General features: G+C 39.9%; 1 protein-coding gene across 1 annotated transcript in view; it reads left to right on the forward strand.

Moving 5' to 3' along the window:
* The window catches only part of ush2a (Usher syndrome 2A (autosomal recessive, mild)), a 120,259-nt gene that overhangs the window by 60,923 nt on the left and 43,045 nt on the right, over positions 1 to 16,291 (forward strand). The window contains exons 27-39 of the mRNA XM_031846206.1: positions 281 to 382; positions 880 to 1,068; positions 1,828 to 1,958; positions 2,075 to 2,354; positions 2,859 to 3,083; positions 3,477 to 3,557; positions 5,132 to 5,320; positions 6,782 to 6,922; positions 7,837 to 7,912; positions 8,284 to 8,369; positions 9,403 to 9,562; positions 13,177 to 13,339; positions 13,425 to 13,572. Coding sequence (XP_031702066.1) covers positions 281 to 382; positions 880 to 1,068; positions 1,828 to 1,958; positions 2,075 to 2,354; positions 2,859 to 3,083; positions 3,477 to 3,557; positions 5,132 to 5,320; positions 6,782 to 6,922; positions 7,837 to 7,912; positions 8,284 to 8,369; positions 9,403 to 9,562; positions 13,177 to 13,339; positions 13,425 to 13,572 — 1,971 coding nt within the window. The remainder of the gene's footprint in view (positions 1 to 280; positions 383 to 879; positions 1,069 to 1,827; positions 1,959 to 2,074; positions 2,355 to 2,858; positions 3,084 to 3,476; positions 3,558 to 5,131; positions 5,321 to 6,781; positions 6,923 to 7,836; positions 7,913 to 8,283; positions 8,370 to 9,402; positions 9,563 to 13,176; positions 13,340 to 13,424; positions 13,573 to 16,291) is intronic.

Consider the following 16,291-nt stretch of genomic DNA (forward strand, 5'->3'; position numbering starts at 1 on the left):
ACACACACACACACACTCAGAAACTAACTTTTGTTCCTCAGTTGTTCTCAAATATGTTTCGAAATGACATTTTCCTTCTTTCAGGGTAAACACTGCATGAGCATAACCCTCCCCTCACTTAGTCTCTCTCCTCCGCTCTTGTTTGCCTTTACCCTTTGATTACTTCCTCTCTTTATTATATTGTCCTTCCTTTTATACGAATCCCTTTTTGTTCTCCAAATGCACTAATTTCATCTTTACAACATCCTTCCTCCACCATCACCACAACCACCGTCACCAGGAAGTGCGGCAGCTTCCAGCGGCAGCACCATCATTGGAGAAAACACAGGGATGTTCATTGGAGGGCTGCCGGGAGACTTAACTTTGCTAAGGGAGGATTCAGGTAAGTCCATTGTCACACCAACTCTCTTTAATGATGATTTAGTGATATGGTTTATCATTTCTAACTTTTAAATAGATTAGATACATTTTGGGCATCTGAACCTGGCTTGGCTTTTTAATGTCTTTTAATGTATGTTATTGAGTCTCCAAGGAGGAAATGGTATTTTATCTCCAGTCACTCTCAGGTAGGTTAGTGCTACAGCTCTGGATTACATAGGCATTTTCTCTCCTCCTCAAGTATAATTTGGAAAGGGATATAAACCTTTTAAAGTCTCCTGGGTGAGGTTCAAATAGACCGTACCAGCTCGCTCCCTGTCTTCATAAAATGTGTCATCACTCTCATATTCAGGTACTGATACTTGTTCGCTCCTGGCCATTTGTATGATAAGCACTGGATGTCAATTTGCACTGACAACTTGAACTCAAAATTTTAACTTCGGCAGCATGGAGTGATTTTCAATTGACAGTTGTGGTATTAATTCTTGTCTGTCTCACCAGGGGATGCTCGGCTAGTGCAACAGCGTTTCTCTGGTTGCCTCAGAGACTTGAGTTTTAAGATGACTGACAGCCCGTCAGAGGAATGGAAATCTCTAGACTGGGCTAAAGCCACAAAGAAGGTGGCAGTGTATGAAAGCTGGGAGGGATGCCCAATTCAAACTGTAGAAGGAGCCCATTTTCTGGGTCATGGTAGGATCCTTTGTTAATCATATAAATGTTTACGATGACTTCTTGTTCATTTACTTGTTTCACAAGGATAATGCACACTAACATTACTACATACCACAGAGATTTACGTCCATTAAGAGGCAAATGATAGTTCACATTAGAGCAGCTATTCTCAACAACTGGGGTGGGGCCCACTGGTGAGGTACTGCCAAATTCTTAGATTGCATCATTTTTAAGGGTTATTTACAAAGCTAGTTATTTTAGCAGCATGTTTTTTTCTCATTTATTTGGAGAAGGAGTATTATGAAATATGACAAGATGTGACAGATTATTTGCTTTGCAGAGAAACGTTCTATTGAGGGTCTTTTTTTCAAGCTGTGTTCAGATACAACTTCAAGTGGATATTTAGTGTCTCTAATGCACTCGCAACACCGTATATCTTAATAAGATGCTTGTTGCTGATAATGAGGTTGTTGTTTCGTGTTGATAAATATGATGATGATAAGTTAATTGGTCTCTTTGTGAAAGAGCAGGTTCATCAGTGTACATTTCCTCCATTATTGCTTGGTAAAAGGGCCTGTTCATCCAACCTTTTATTTGTCTGTCTCTTTTAAATATATGAAAAACATCTTTAACCATGTCACACATTTTAAATGTGACTCAAACTTTATGTTTGAAAGTAAAGGTGTACAGACAATCTTCAAAATAGCGAAATAAGTTATTTTCATTATTTAGCCCTTGCCTCATAATATAATGGCAATTATTTGCTTCTTCTTTCAGGTTTCTTGGAGATGGCCAGAGATGTATTCAGTGGAGGACAGGACTTTGACATTTATATGGATTTCAGAACAGACCAGCTCGATGCACTTTTACTCTTTACATACAACACACAAACTGATGACTATATGCTGGTAAGGAGCACAGACACATTTAAGATTAGTGTTTAGATACTGAAAATACTAAAATAAAACTTAAAAACTGCAGGGCATTAGCGTGTTAATTTTTGTTTAAATTTGTTTATTTATAGGTGGAGCTGGAAGCCGGCCTCCTGACGTTCATTCTTGCCGCTGAAGGTCAAGTGACTGAACTCAGTGTGTGGGTGGGGCTTAGCTACTGCGATGGAGACTGGAAACCACTTTCACTGGCGAAACACGGCTCGCTCATTTCTGCAGCAGTCAGTGACTGGGCAGAGGAGACAAGGGGAGCGGGAGAGGCAGTGAGGCTGAGAGTTGATTCGCCATTATACTTGGGGGGCGTGCCCACGGAGCTCATACATCCTGCTCTGGACAGCCGAAGTCACAAACACGGTGAGAAAGTAGTATCAGTACTTTTACATGGCAGGTGTTCCACCAAAAAGAAGAGTTTAATTTGGTTGTTATTGATGCAGTACACACAGGTTATGCAGCTTAACTGGTCAAACATGGCATTTGCTTGTTTTTGTTTTTCTTCTATGGGGTTAAACAAGTGAGATTTTAGGTACTTGCGGGTTTTGTTTGTCTTGAGCGTAACTTGCCTACTCACTATCTAGCCAGGGCTGCATTAAATGTACCAACCAGGAGTCATAGTGGTTAAACTGGTATTTGCTTGCTATATCAAGTTTAAGTGCATGGCAAATTCAACCTGTAAATGATTTTGGAGGATGATAGTGCTTATTCGAACAATTTGAAGTGTTAAATGGATTTCACAAAGTTTTCAGAAAGATGTACTCTTCTCACACTCTCCTTCCCTTTCTCCCCTGTTTTTTTTCTCTCTTCTCCTCTTTTTCCTCTCCTTCTTCCGCTCTCTTGCTCTTCTCCTTTCCTCCTTCACAGGCCTAGGAGGTTGCATAAGGGGTCTTACCATACGAAGTGATGAAACAAACTCTCCTGTCAGTCAAAGTGTTAATCTCTCTGTTGCCTCCCGCCGTTCTGTTAGAGTCTACTTAGACGGCTGTCCCACCAGTGAAAGCCGGTACAACTGCAGAGGAAACGATTCAGTGTTGGTGTATAATGGGAGGAAGACACAAGCCACAGATCATAGCCTACAGCCTTTCACTGGTAATGATGCACATTTACAAACGTACACTAACCACTCACAGCACTCACCTGAAAAGAAAGTGTGGAACTCTGACACACTGTCAATGCAATTTTTTTATTAAACATTTCAGTAATAGATCTTCGTCCGACATCAAACAAACAATAGAAAGAACATGGCATTGAACTCCGCACATTTGATAACATTGTTTATTGTTACCGAGGTAAATGTGACAATTAATCATGATATTGATTTTAGGTGATTTTAGAACATGTAATGTGTCTTTTTTGTGCATATAGCTTTGAAATACTTTTCTTTTAATGTCAGGAATCTGTTTCTCCCATGTCCCATGTGCATCCCAAACCCTTCCTCCGATGTGCAAACACACACACACACACACTCTTACACTTTTCAAGAGTACTTGTACAGGTTTGTGGCCTTGGCTGCAGGAGGTTGGGCAGCGGGACCTTGGGAGAGAGGACGCAGCCGAAGCGAAGGTAAAACATCTATCTTCATTCAGCAGTAGTTGGTGTGCGTTTCTATGTATTTCAGACAAATATGTTTACAGCCAGCTATGATGATATCATAACAGTAATACACACTTAAACTTATGTATTACATCATGCACCCGACTCATAAAATCGTTGTTGCAGTACACAAGCACAGAACACATTGTACACGTGTGTGTGTTCCTCTATGTATGGTCCTTCAATGTGCTGTGTAATTTGCAAGTTCACCAACAAATTTTAATCTGATTGACTGCAACTGGCACTTTTTGGTCTGTTCAACAAGGAGTAAATATTAGGGCTGTTCTCGACTAACACTCATACAAGTTTCTCCACAAAGAATCATGCAAAAGCACCACTTGAAATGACCGATTAGTTGACTAATCGACTAAGAGGGGGCAGCCCTTGTAAATATGCCCTCCCGTTGACTTTGTTCTATAGTGTTTCCCTTTGTTCCTAAGAGGTTTTGGAAGTAAAGCCATGATTATGTTGTACAGTATGTGAGACTTATCCAAAGCCAGTTATATTGCATGTGCCTGACGGTATGAGAGATTGATAAAGCTTCTATAAAGGGCATTCCAGTAAAAGGCTGTTAACCCAGAATGGCCTGTGTGGTCCCTCGTGTAATATAAAGCTGCTCGTTAGTAGCGAACGATACACTGGTAGGTCTCAGTATACCATGCTATGACCAGAGAGAGGAATGAAGGAGAGTGAGGAAGGAAGTGCTGGAAACATTAAGAACTGAAGGAAGAGGAGGAGGATGGAGGACAAGGTCTGAGAGGAGAGGAGAGAGGAAGACAACAGAAAAAGGGGTGGGGGGGGGGCAGCAAGAAGGGAAGTGGTGGGAGGAGATAAGGAAAAATGCATTGTGAGAAAAACAGGAAGACATAAGAATAGCTGAAGTGAAGAAGGAAGGTAAGAAAGTTAGGAAAGGAAAAAGGAAGATGAAAAGATGGATGGAAACAAAATGAAAGTGATTGTGAGGCTGTGAGATAGTCAGAGAGGAAGGGAGGGAGGGGGGATGGAGCTGGACCATCCTGCACTACTGAGGGTGTCAAAGACAGAAAGAAGAGTGCTACCGAGAAGGAGGGAGGCTGATTGCTGTGAAATATAGTCCAGAATGAATGGCTGGCTGTATTAAATCAGTGCTGAAAAAGTTACTGCGCTCATAAATACTATTTATGCTAATAGTGAGGTATGATTTACTGGGCCTATTAAAACACAGAGAGATGGGGATGCTTTTATTTTAACCTCATGTGCTCTCGACCTGTTGTTTTGCTTTTATTTTTTCTCTTTTTGCCTTCATTTGATACATCTGTCTTTTGACATTTGTTCTGCCTGGCCTACATTCGTTCTTTGTTTCTTTTGTCTTTGATTCTCTTACTTGTTTTATTATGTATTACTTAGTTTAATTATAGTATCTGATTGTGTTATTTATTCATTCTGCTGCTTGCAGTTATGCATCTCTTTTCCTGTCTTGATCCACATAGTTTTGCTCTCCACAATCTCCTCTCATCTTGACTCATTTTGCTTCTCTCTCGCTTTCTCTCTGTCTCTCTCTGTAGTACCGAGGTCTGTACCACCTCCTACCACAGTGCAGAGCTTGAATGGCTTCAGTGCCAAGGTGAGCTGGGTGCCACCTACTGGGGACGTCAGAGGGCTGATTGACAGATATGAGTTGAAGGCCTACAATAGAGATCAACCAGAGATACCACCTATCAAAGCCATGTACCTGGCTAATGGAAATTTCACAGGTAAAACACATACAAACCTTCGATAGTATAAAATATCTTAACATGCAGTTCCTATATTAAACTTTTTAATGTTGTTGAGATACTGAAAAAGTGGTCAAATGACATGTAGGGTCCCAACAAACCGAATACAAGGAGAGGTAACTCTTTTCTGAAAACAGAAATAACTGTATTTGGCTCAGTTAGAGCCAGACAAACATCACAGTCGCATCATGTGAAACATGGATCATTTATGCTGAATTTAACTTGAAGCCGTTGTCCTGTTGACTTATTGTAGTTTATTGCCTCCTGCTATTAAGACCTGCCGTTTGGCGCTTACTGAAAATACATTCACACTGTCTTTTTCACTCACTTTCCTTCTTGTCTTTCATACAAACACACACACACACACACACACACACATACACACCGTCTCAGGCAACCCTGTTAATGTCTCCTTGGCAAGTCCCCAGCTTTAGGAGACTGTCTCCATTTGGAACAAGACACTCAGGACTACCCCAATGATGTCATACCCTGGCATTGCTCCTTTTTTTCTCTCTCTCTCTCTGTTGCTCACTTTTCGATCTTTCCCCACTTCATCTTTTATGATGATGATGTCTGCGTCCCTTGCTGCTATTCGTCCCTCTCCTCATCCACTCTGCCATGTCTCCAGGCAAATATGAAGATGAGCTCTCTGTCTCCGTCTTTCTCAGTGTCTCTCTCGGTGCTCCCCATTCCCTCCCTCTCTTTGCCAGACATTAAGTCCACCGTGATAAGGCTTCTTGTTAATTTATGATGGCCTCGACACCTGACTGCAGAATTACACCAACGGCTAAAAAACACAGAAAGCAAATGAGGGTGTAATGGCAGCAGAGTGGGGCCCTGGCCCCTAATTGAATTAAAAGACATGGGTAACAGAGAGAGAGAGAGAAGAAAGACAAGTACAGGTTGACTGGACACAGAGGGTGAGGAGGTTTAAAGGAGGAGGAAGAGAAGAGGGGGGATGTGAAAGAGTGACTCAAGAAATACAGAAAGGAGTGGAGAGGGCAGACGGCTAGGACAAAAAACATCAGACGGGGACAACTGAAGCCTTACAATTAGAGCAGACTCTCCTTGTGTGCCAAGCCCAGTAAGCTTGCTTAGCAACAGTGGCACAGGGAAACAAGTAAAGCATTTAAATTGCACCATTGAAGAAGATTGATACATACTTCAGTAACAACAGTTTCCAACACACACTAAAAGGAGACAGTTAAAGGTATAAGGCGGGGTTGGAACAAAGGAGTGTTAAAGTATACGTTCACATCTTAAAACAGAACTCACTCATATGATCGTTGCAAACATGTGTTCGAAGTTCACCCACAGCTAATATGAGGAAAAGTCAAGCGGTGTTAAAGAGTCACAGAGTCTTTTTTGAACAAAATTCCCTCTACCTGTTTGCTCTGCCTCACTCCCTGTCTGACATGTTCATGCCCTCCTCTTCTCCAGGTGTGCTGCCGGGCCTCACTCCATCCACTCGATACATCATCACTCTAAGCGCCTGTAGTCCTGTTGGCTGCACTGAGAGTCTTCTTAATGATAATGGTGATGATAATGATTTGAAATCGAGCCTCACAACCCCGGAGGAAGGTAAGACTGTAAAGCACAAACATACACATATTTATACACACGCACATCATACACCAATGAAAATAACTTTTCTATCCTTTACCAGTTGCATTAATTTATGAATGTTTATGCGTCTGGGCACACAGACACACTTCTAAACACACTTAGACACTCTCATCCTATCTCCTGAGGGATTGTAGCTCTTAAGAAGAGGGAGGAAGAAAGAGAAGATGGAATAAAAAGGAGAAGGGTGGGAGAAGAAGTAAGATAGCTGGATTGGGCAAGACACAAAATGATGAATGAAGACAATGAAGCATATTGCAACTGAGTGAAAGGCAGATTGTACAGAGTAACATTTTTCCTATCTGGGAGGTCATGGTGGGAAGATTACATGTATAAGGAAAGAAGAGGAAATGAGAGATTCTTCTTCATATGTTAGTCGCTATTAATCTGTGTTGGACTAACTGGTCTTGTTGGGGAGATAATGTGACGGCAGGGGTCAGTGCAGAGACGGCAAAAAATCAATCTGAAGTAAAAGGAGGAGAAAAACAGATTACTGTATTGATTCTCACTGAACGCAGAGTTAAGACACTGAACCATGTTAGGAAGACCCGAGAAAGAACTTATTTATAACTCTGTTTCGCCAAAGACTATTTTTCAAACTCACAAAACCTCATGGAGACACCTTTTTACTCACTTCTCTGTGAACCGGCCGGGCACATCTTGTTCACCTTCTTCACTAGATCACGGAGCATGAAATCATAAAGTTTCCTCTCCAGCCAAGCACAAGCCGACACGCAACATTAAGAACTTTTAACAATTCAATGTTTATTATAAAGTATTATGTTTGTATTGAAACAGGGAAATCAAGGTGTTTGAAAAAATGGATAACCTACTCCTTATAAACAAATAATTAGATTTTCCTCCAATTTCAGCTCCAGATGTTGTCTCTCCTCCAGTTGCACTCTCTTCCCCCTCAGCCCTCTATATTACCTGGGAACCCCCCGCAAGGTAATGCACAGCCTCACCTATTCTCACATCCAAATCACATATTTTGTTAGCGTTAGGTTGCTTTTTACACACCTGATCTTCTGTCATAAAGCCTTCACTAATGGGCAACATGTTGATACACATGTCAGACCTACTACTTCAAGGGAATATGAAAAACAGCAGTGAAGTGACTATATGTGTTATACTAAAATCAAACATAATGTTGTATAATAATGACACATGTATCTCCTTTTTTTCACCGTGCATATATTCCTCACCTTAAATTGAGATTCCATTATTGAACACAACAGAGAGTTTAACATCATAAATAGTATGATAAATACATAACATAATAATATTACCCTCATTTAACTTCTTTGTTCCAATGATAGGCCCAATGGAGGCATTACAGAATACCTCCTCTATCACAACAACCAAATGGTCTACAGGGGGAAGGACCGACAACACAACATCACTGGTAAAAAGCAGAGAGAGAGAGAGAGAAAGTGTGTGCGTGTGTGTGCGGGTTGTAGTGTTTGTGTGACTGTAGAGGGATGGGACCTCGGTGTAAAGAGAAGGGGAAGAGTGAAGAAAAACAAAACGGAGAGGGGGATTAGCATTTGAAAAAGGAAAGAGCATCTCAGTCCTCACCAAGGGAATAGCACTTTGAAAAAGAGCGCTAAACACACTCACACACACACACACACACACACACGAAAATGAAGCAGCAGAGAAACAAAGAACACTAAACATTAGCACACATGCATACTGTATACATACTGTTCATTAAAGAGACTTAAAGAAGGTATGAAACACATGTCATACCGCTGAGACTACAGTGCTGCACCAGGATGTGAACACGGTAGATACACGCATACAAGACACACTCAACAGAACATATGCTGACAAAAAGTATGCAGGGAGGTACACAGACTCACAAACACAGGAGAGTCATTCTATATGGCATTTTATATGAGCAGAATAGATTAGCACTCATTTTGATTTTACACACACACCCGGCAAAACATCATGCTGCCCAACAGTGTGTGTGTGTCCTCGTTAGTTAATGAATGCATGAGAGCACATATCATCCATGCTGGGTTAATAATGCAGAGTGTCTGATGTTCGCAGTGATTGGAAGGATTATGGACTTTGTAATTATACAGTATGTGCAAGAATAGGTCGCGTTACAGAGAGTGAGATTGCCACAGTGAGACAGATGGAGAACAGTTGTGAGGCAAAGATGGACACTGAGAGAGAAACAACGATTCAGACACGGAGCTAAAAGGAGAGAGGGAGATACACGAAGGAATGATTCTGGAAAAAGAAGATAGAGTTCAGGGATTTGGAGTTAAATGAGGCTTAAATCTCCTCACAATAAGAAGTTATTGGGCAACTTAGGTCTATGATCTACATCAATGATTGTCAGCCATAAATTGTACTGAGCTATTATTGTGTTTGTACTTATTTTCATGCCTCTCTGTGTCTTGCTGTCTGTGTGTGTGTTTCAGGTCTTGGTGTCTATTCCACCCATGTCTTGGTACTGAGTGCATGCACTTTAGTGGGCTGCACCAAAAGTTCACAAGTTACTATGCTGACCTCTCAGCTTCCTCCAGGGCCCCTACACGTACCAACTCTTACCCTGCTTGACTCACGGACTATTCTGGTGGAGTAAGTGAGCACATAAACACACACGCACACACAAATACACATTTACATGTGTTGTCCATATGTTAATACCCATACTCGCAAAGACCTTTTAGGTAAGAGAGAGAAAGTGAATGTTCACTGTTTCAGCATTACTGGAAAGGACAAGATAAGACTAAAAGGAATTCAAGAAATGTTATAGCTCTTCATTCTTTATTTCACATGTTGTGTCTGTGTAAAATACAAAGAGAGAGAGAGAGAGAGAGAGAGAGAGAGAGACAGGTGGAGACAGAGCCAGTGACCTTCTGCAGTTGTGTTTACCGTGCAGAATATTCTTCTGTACTTGACCTTCCACCTCTAGAGGGAGGGGACAGAGGAAGATAGATCTCTGCACTTTTTCCATCAAGCTCATGTGCAAATGTTCCTGGTTTTTGTGTGTGTGAGTATGTAAGAGTCCATCTGCGTGAAAGCCATTAGTGTCCTGACTGTCACTTACAGTGGGACTCACTGCAGGAGGGCACAGAGCCACTAAAACACACACAGGCATATCCACACACACTTAAACAATGGACGGAGGGTGAGTGAAAGGATGGAGGAGTAATAATATGAAGGCTCACAGTGTCTAATGGTGAATGTGTGTGGTCAAGATGTGATGATCTTGGCAACGATCGATTGTTTTTTTCTTTTCATATATATAAATTTGAAAGGATAAAGAATTGATAATACCCGATATCTGATCCACAAAGCATGCACATATTGCTCTTATTTAACTGATATCAGCGTTGCTCCTAAATTGAATCAACCCTGTGTAAAAGGAATGCCTGTACATATGCCTGTAAACAAAAACATACAACAATCTGAAAGACAAATCAATATGTGGGAGCAATGTTTGAAAAACAAATATAACTGAAGTAACTGAACTAGTTTAACTTTTGTATTTACTCAGACTGACACAGTTTTGTTTTTACGGAGCCACAAAACATAGTAGGGATTTATGTACTGTATATCAGGTTACCAGTGGTTCTGATCACATGTGCATTTTTCTCTTACTCAGCATTATAATAATAATGAATAGTTTGTGCATGCACGCCAGTTCAAATCATCTCCACATATAGATGTATGAATGAAGCTGTTATTCCATACAAAGTAAACAAGCTTACATATTTTTGATAAACATGTAGTCTGTAGACAGTTAACAGCAACAAAAGAGAATGTCTCTGTGTAATCGTGTGCACATCATCCATGGGAGTATGCTACCTTCAGGGATTTGTTTCATCGTCTTTAAAAAGCCTCTAAAATGTGTTTCAGCTATATATTCACCAGGTGTGGGAAGGCTATGTATTGCCTTGTTAGCACATTGGTAATAGGAAGAGGTTGAGAGATCATACTTTGTCAATACCTCTCTATTGTGTCTGTGAGAGAGCGAGAGAGAGAGAGAGAGATTTTGTGAGTTTAAATGGAAAGAACAGAGGGAAATGTTTAAAAAGTGTGTGTGTTTGTGTGTGTGTCTGTGAGAAAGGTTGAGGGTGAGAGACTGTGAGGAAGGCTGCAGGATGCGAACAGAACAATATCAGCAGATTTATCCCTGACCTCATCTAACACTACCTGACACAAACGCATTCATAAACACACACAGACACAACTGCAAAAATACTCACATTGAGAGACGTGTGCACAGTCACAAACATATCGAAAACCTGATGGGGACACTTGACATGTTGAGAATAGAGGTCAATTTCACCAACTAAAACAATCATATTTGTTTAATTCCAGCTTGTTTTCAATCTTCAATACTTTAATGTGTTGTCAATAATTATTCAATGCTGCCAATGTTTGTTTTTCTGAGTATGCAAATTAGAGAAAGACATGAAAGAGCAGGGAGGGAAGGTGCAGGAGACAGGTTGTCACTTCATAGATTGTAAAGCAAAATTTGAACCTAATGCATTTCAAGCACATGGTTTTCAATTTACTGTAATGTGCTGAGAAAGTTTCACATTAATTTCACAACGTTTTTAAAAACAATGATTTTCTAAAACTATTACTAACGTGAATTATATTACAGATTATTACAACTCCCCTTTGATTTAGTTTTTCAAAAGTGGACATACATCACACTGTCAATCGTCAGCATATAAATCTTATAATAAATGTGATAGATTAGCCACAGTGGCTAATTGTGGCTAACACACACTCATCAGTCATTCAAAAACTGGCTTTTAATGGGAGGAACCAAGAAAGGAATCCATCACTTTTGAAAATGACCTCCCTCTGCGACGACACCAGGAGGGTTGGTTTACTCTCAGGGATCTGTAAGAATCGCAGAACTATTTATAAAAATAAATGTTCTCAATCTTTACTTGTTTTGTTATTCTCAAAATCTTCAGATACTTTGGATTTTGTATACGATTTTGTATGCGTGAAAAGTGCATCAAGGTACATCATTTACAAACCACAAGCAGTATTTGAGTCCAGTGATTTACATGCTGTATGTGCTTCAAAACACTGATACTCTGGCACTGTTAGGATGGAATCTAATTACCAGTCCTGCTCTCTTTAGAGTTTACCTCTAATGTTCTCATGACTGCACAACTTTCTTCATAAAATTATTTGATCATAGCTTATCTGTCCAACATCATCCACAGGCACATATCACATTTAAAAGGACAGTGACTAGATGATCATGATCATCAAGCAGCTCCTACAATCCCTTATTATAATACATAAAAAGCTATCATAGTTTACTGTTAATGAAGCAGGCAAAAAAAGTTACATCTGATCTTCTTTATAGTTTAGTCTTTATAGCTAAGATTAGGTCCGTATTGCCGTCACTTGTACATTTTGTAATGGTAAGTCGACACATTTCTATTTATAAATACCGTCTCTTTTCCGCTCCCTTTCTCTCGCTGTTGGGGATGACCTTCGTGTTCTAAATATAGAAAAGGAGACACCTCTATCTGACAGAGGAAACTGTGCGGGCAGTATACGCACTCTGAATTGTGTTTCAATCTATTTGCAAAAAGAAACACAATGATAAAAGCACACGTTTTTGTGCGTGTGTGAAATTAATTGAATATTTACCAAAGTGCCGCATAAAAAAAACCATTCCAAACCAATGAAATCTAAGCAGTCCTAGCAACATCTTAATATACAATATACTTAACAGCATCCGTCTGTCTTCAAAAAGAACGACAGTTACATTTCTAGAATTTGAATAAATGTAAAAACATTTAAATGTCTGTTGTTATCTTCACAATCCAATGTTTTAATTACACTGGCCTTGTGCATCCCATTGAAGAAATGTGTCAACCAAAGTAGTGGTGTGGCTCTTTAATGGGTTTCTAATAGTTTTCCAACAGTTCTGAGGTAGAAAGTAGAAAAGTATAACTAGGCTGCTAATCAGGCTCTAGTTAAACTCAAAAAAAAACTTGCTTGTAGGATAAATTTGTAATTTTGATCTCTTCAGATGGATTTTGTCACTAAAATGATGAAATAACTCCAGCCTTATCTTTAGTCTGTAAATAAACTTAACATTATATAATACGTATAGTATAAGTCCCTAAAGTCTGAATTAAAGTGCAGTACTTGAGTAAATATATTTAGTTTTTTATATCTCTGCTGATGCCTCTCTTTCTCTCCAGGTGGTCACGTCCCTCCCAGGTAAACGGCGTTTTGGAGTTCTATTCCATCTTCCTGGCACATGACGGTGCAGCGCCTGTGCTAGTCTATAACAGCTCAGAACTTTTTGAAGACCACACACTCCGCGACCTAACCCCTGGAACAGCTTACACCATCACACTCGCTGTGAGTCCCTTACTCTTTCATCTTTTTTTAATTTGCACCGTCGCATTCATAAACTCATTAATGCGTTACTGTGTGTTCACATCAGGCCTGCACAGGAGGTGGGTGTACCGTAAGCCCTCCCAGCCAGGCTCAGACTGAGGAGAGCTCCCCAGAGAATGTCCCTGCACCGCTGGTCACACCTCTGTCCCCACATGCACTCAACGTCAGCTGGACACCTCCTGATACTCCGAACGGTAAAGGGAAAGGGACTTAATCTGAGATACATAGCCTAAAACATTCAAATAAACATGAACAAATTATCAACAGTGTTTAGAATGAAACATTTTAACTACATACATGCAAACTCATGCAAGCTTTTAATCATCCATTTGAACATATTTAAGTAATTGTTTTTTAATATATTTCTTTTAGATACAGGAAAGTGATCTGAGAGATAAAACATTGACAAGATTCGTGATGAGGAAAACATTAGTTGAAGTCTGGGCTTGAATACACAGTGTCAGTATTTACTAGAACCCAGACTATCGCATATATAAATACCTATATCATTGCTCAGGTATCCCGCACATGCGAGTATGAAACAGGTGAACGTTTCGCTTTGAGCAAGAGGAATCAGATGAGTGTGCAGGAGATGGAGATAAAACAGATAGAGAAAAGGGGAGGAAATAGAGGACTCAGACAGAACGGGGGAAGAGACAAAGATGGGGGGAGAGCACATAAAATGTGAGAGTAACGGAGGCCGGTAGTGTGAAGGCACTGCTTCACCAAGCTCCTTTAAGTGGATGAAAAGTGCTCCCTTTTGACTGAATAGAGAACTGCAGGCTGGAAGCACAGAGACTCGCAGTGACCGCCTTTCTCCCTCATTGTTCTCTGTTCTTCTTACAGCCAATTAACATCCACGCACAGAGCCGGACAAGGTGTATTTGATGTATATTGGAGGTGAATTTGAAATTCGGCTACTGGCTTGGAACTGTCTACAAAAAAAAAGTTATTTGCAAAAACAATTTTTTTGTGAGCAAAGAGTAAAGAGGCACGAAGTTGTAGATAGAGTTTCCTGCACAATACGGTTAGGGAATTAGAATGCATAAATTAAAGTTTCTTATGAGTTTAATTTAATTTATACTAATATACTAATGTGTTTGAGTTAGAAAGCACTAGGAGTGATGCATCATCAGTCAATATACTTCGCCCTGAAGTACATGAATTACATTAACAATTTAAAAACCTCAAAATATTGCAAATAGTCTAAAACAGTAAAACAGCATCTGCTTGCTCTGGGCCACATCTTGTTTCAAAAACTACATCAGCATTTTTTATTTTTTTTGTAGTATGACATTGTTCATCTTTACTGTATATTTTAATCAACCAATTTAATATAAATGTACAAACTGGAGAACAGAACAAATAAACTTTATATTTAATCTAAGCACAAAGTACGCATTTTTAAAAACGGCTTCAAAGGCAGTACAACTCGGAGCACCCTTATATCTTAGCGGAGCGTTGTTGCATCTCTCTCTCCTCATTTCCTGCCATCACTCCACTGTCCATAACGAAGGCACAAAATGCCCAAAAAGAACTTCAAACACAACAATGAAACAAATTGTTATGAAACTTACACTCGGTATACGTATCATTACATAGCACTTGCATCAAGCAATCAGATGTCCTTGTGTCTTAATAAAAGTCTTAAAGGTAAAAAGTTCAATACATCCTTAAATAACTAAAATACAGTAGTTTCAAGTAACATCATCTACCACATGGTATACTGAAAATATTGTAATTTTTTTTACAAATAAATAAACATGAATTATAAGGACTATATTAACAAATGCACATCTTATGAACCCCGAATGAATTGAGTGTTGAAAACCATCTGAGGATATCCCACCTCATTTTACAGTCTGTAACATACAACGCTCCACCACATATTATCAAATGTTACTGCCATGCTCGTTAAAGTATGTGTAATTTCATAATGCGTGTGTGTGTGTAATGTGAATCGTGTGTGTTTTACGCTTAATGCCACATGAGTGCATTTCGCACCATAAACCATGTGATGTGTGTGCATATTAGCCCGGATAAATTACTTAAAGCTTCTCTCATCTGATGACAGAAATTTATAACAAGGAGACACTTAATCATGATTACCCGATTATCTCATGCTTAAAAAGCTTTAATTTTTGCTTAAAGAAGGGCTCAGTGCCTCCTTTTTTTAATTTACTCCTTTTTGTCATAAATGGCCGGCAACAATGATGATGATGATGGTGATGGGTTCCAGAGGAGTGAGATTCTGTCTCTCTCGCCCCCCTTCTCCCCAATTCCGCAGGGATTTGTGGGGGATAATCCTCTCGGGGATTAGGTCGGGGCAACACGCAGACAAAGAGGGGAAATAAGCCTGTTATGCATTCGCTGCTTCATTTCCCAACCTGTCTTTATTACAACCTATACTGATACGAGCTTATTCACACACACAAGCACACAGCGACGTCTGCACACATATACACTCGTACACTCTCACACGCATGTGATTGGCCACATTAAGAGCTTCCCAGATGTAGTTGGCGTCCGTGGGGTTTTTGTGTCTTCATTTCCCTGATAGGTGTGTATATCTGTATTGAGCAATAATAAAACCCACACATGATTAAAGCAGAATAGACTCTTAGTTCTTAGCACTGATCTTTTGAGCCCCCTGTATGCATTTTTATTAAGGAAAAGCACATTTGGCACCGTACTGTTTCATTTTTTTTTTTATTAGGTGGATGTAATGTAATGTAATTATTGTGCCTGTGTATGTATGTGTATGAACATGTGTGAATTCCCATCTTAGTGTGTGTGTGTATCTTTGTGTGCCTGTGGGGGAGTGTCGATGTGTGTGTCTGTGGATGAGTGTTCACCTATTTGCACCTGTGTGTGTGTGTGTGTGTGTGTGTGTGTGTGTGTGTGTGTGTGTGT

This window comes from Anarrhichthys ocellatus, unplaced genomic scaffold (genome assembly GCF_004355925.1).
Source record: "Anarrhichthys ocellatus isolate YVR2014 unplaced genomic scaffold, GSC_Weel_1.0 scaffold6, whole genome shotgun sequence".
Lineage (NCBI taxonomy): Eukaryota > Metazoa > Chordata > Actinopteri > Perciformes > Anarhichadidae > Anarrhichthys > Anarrhichthys ocellatus.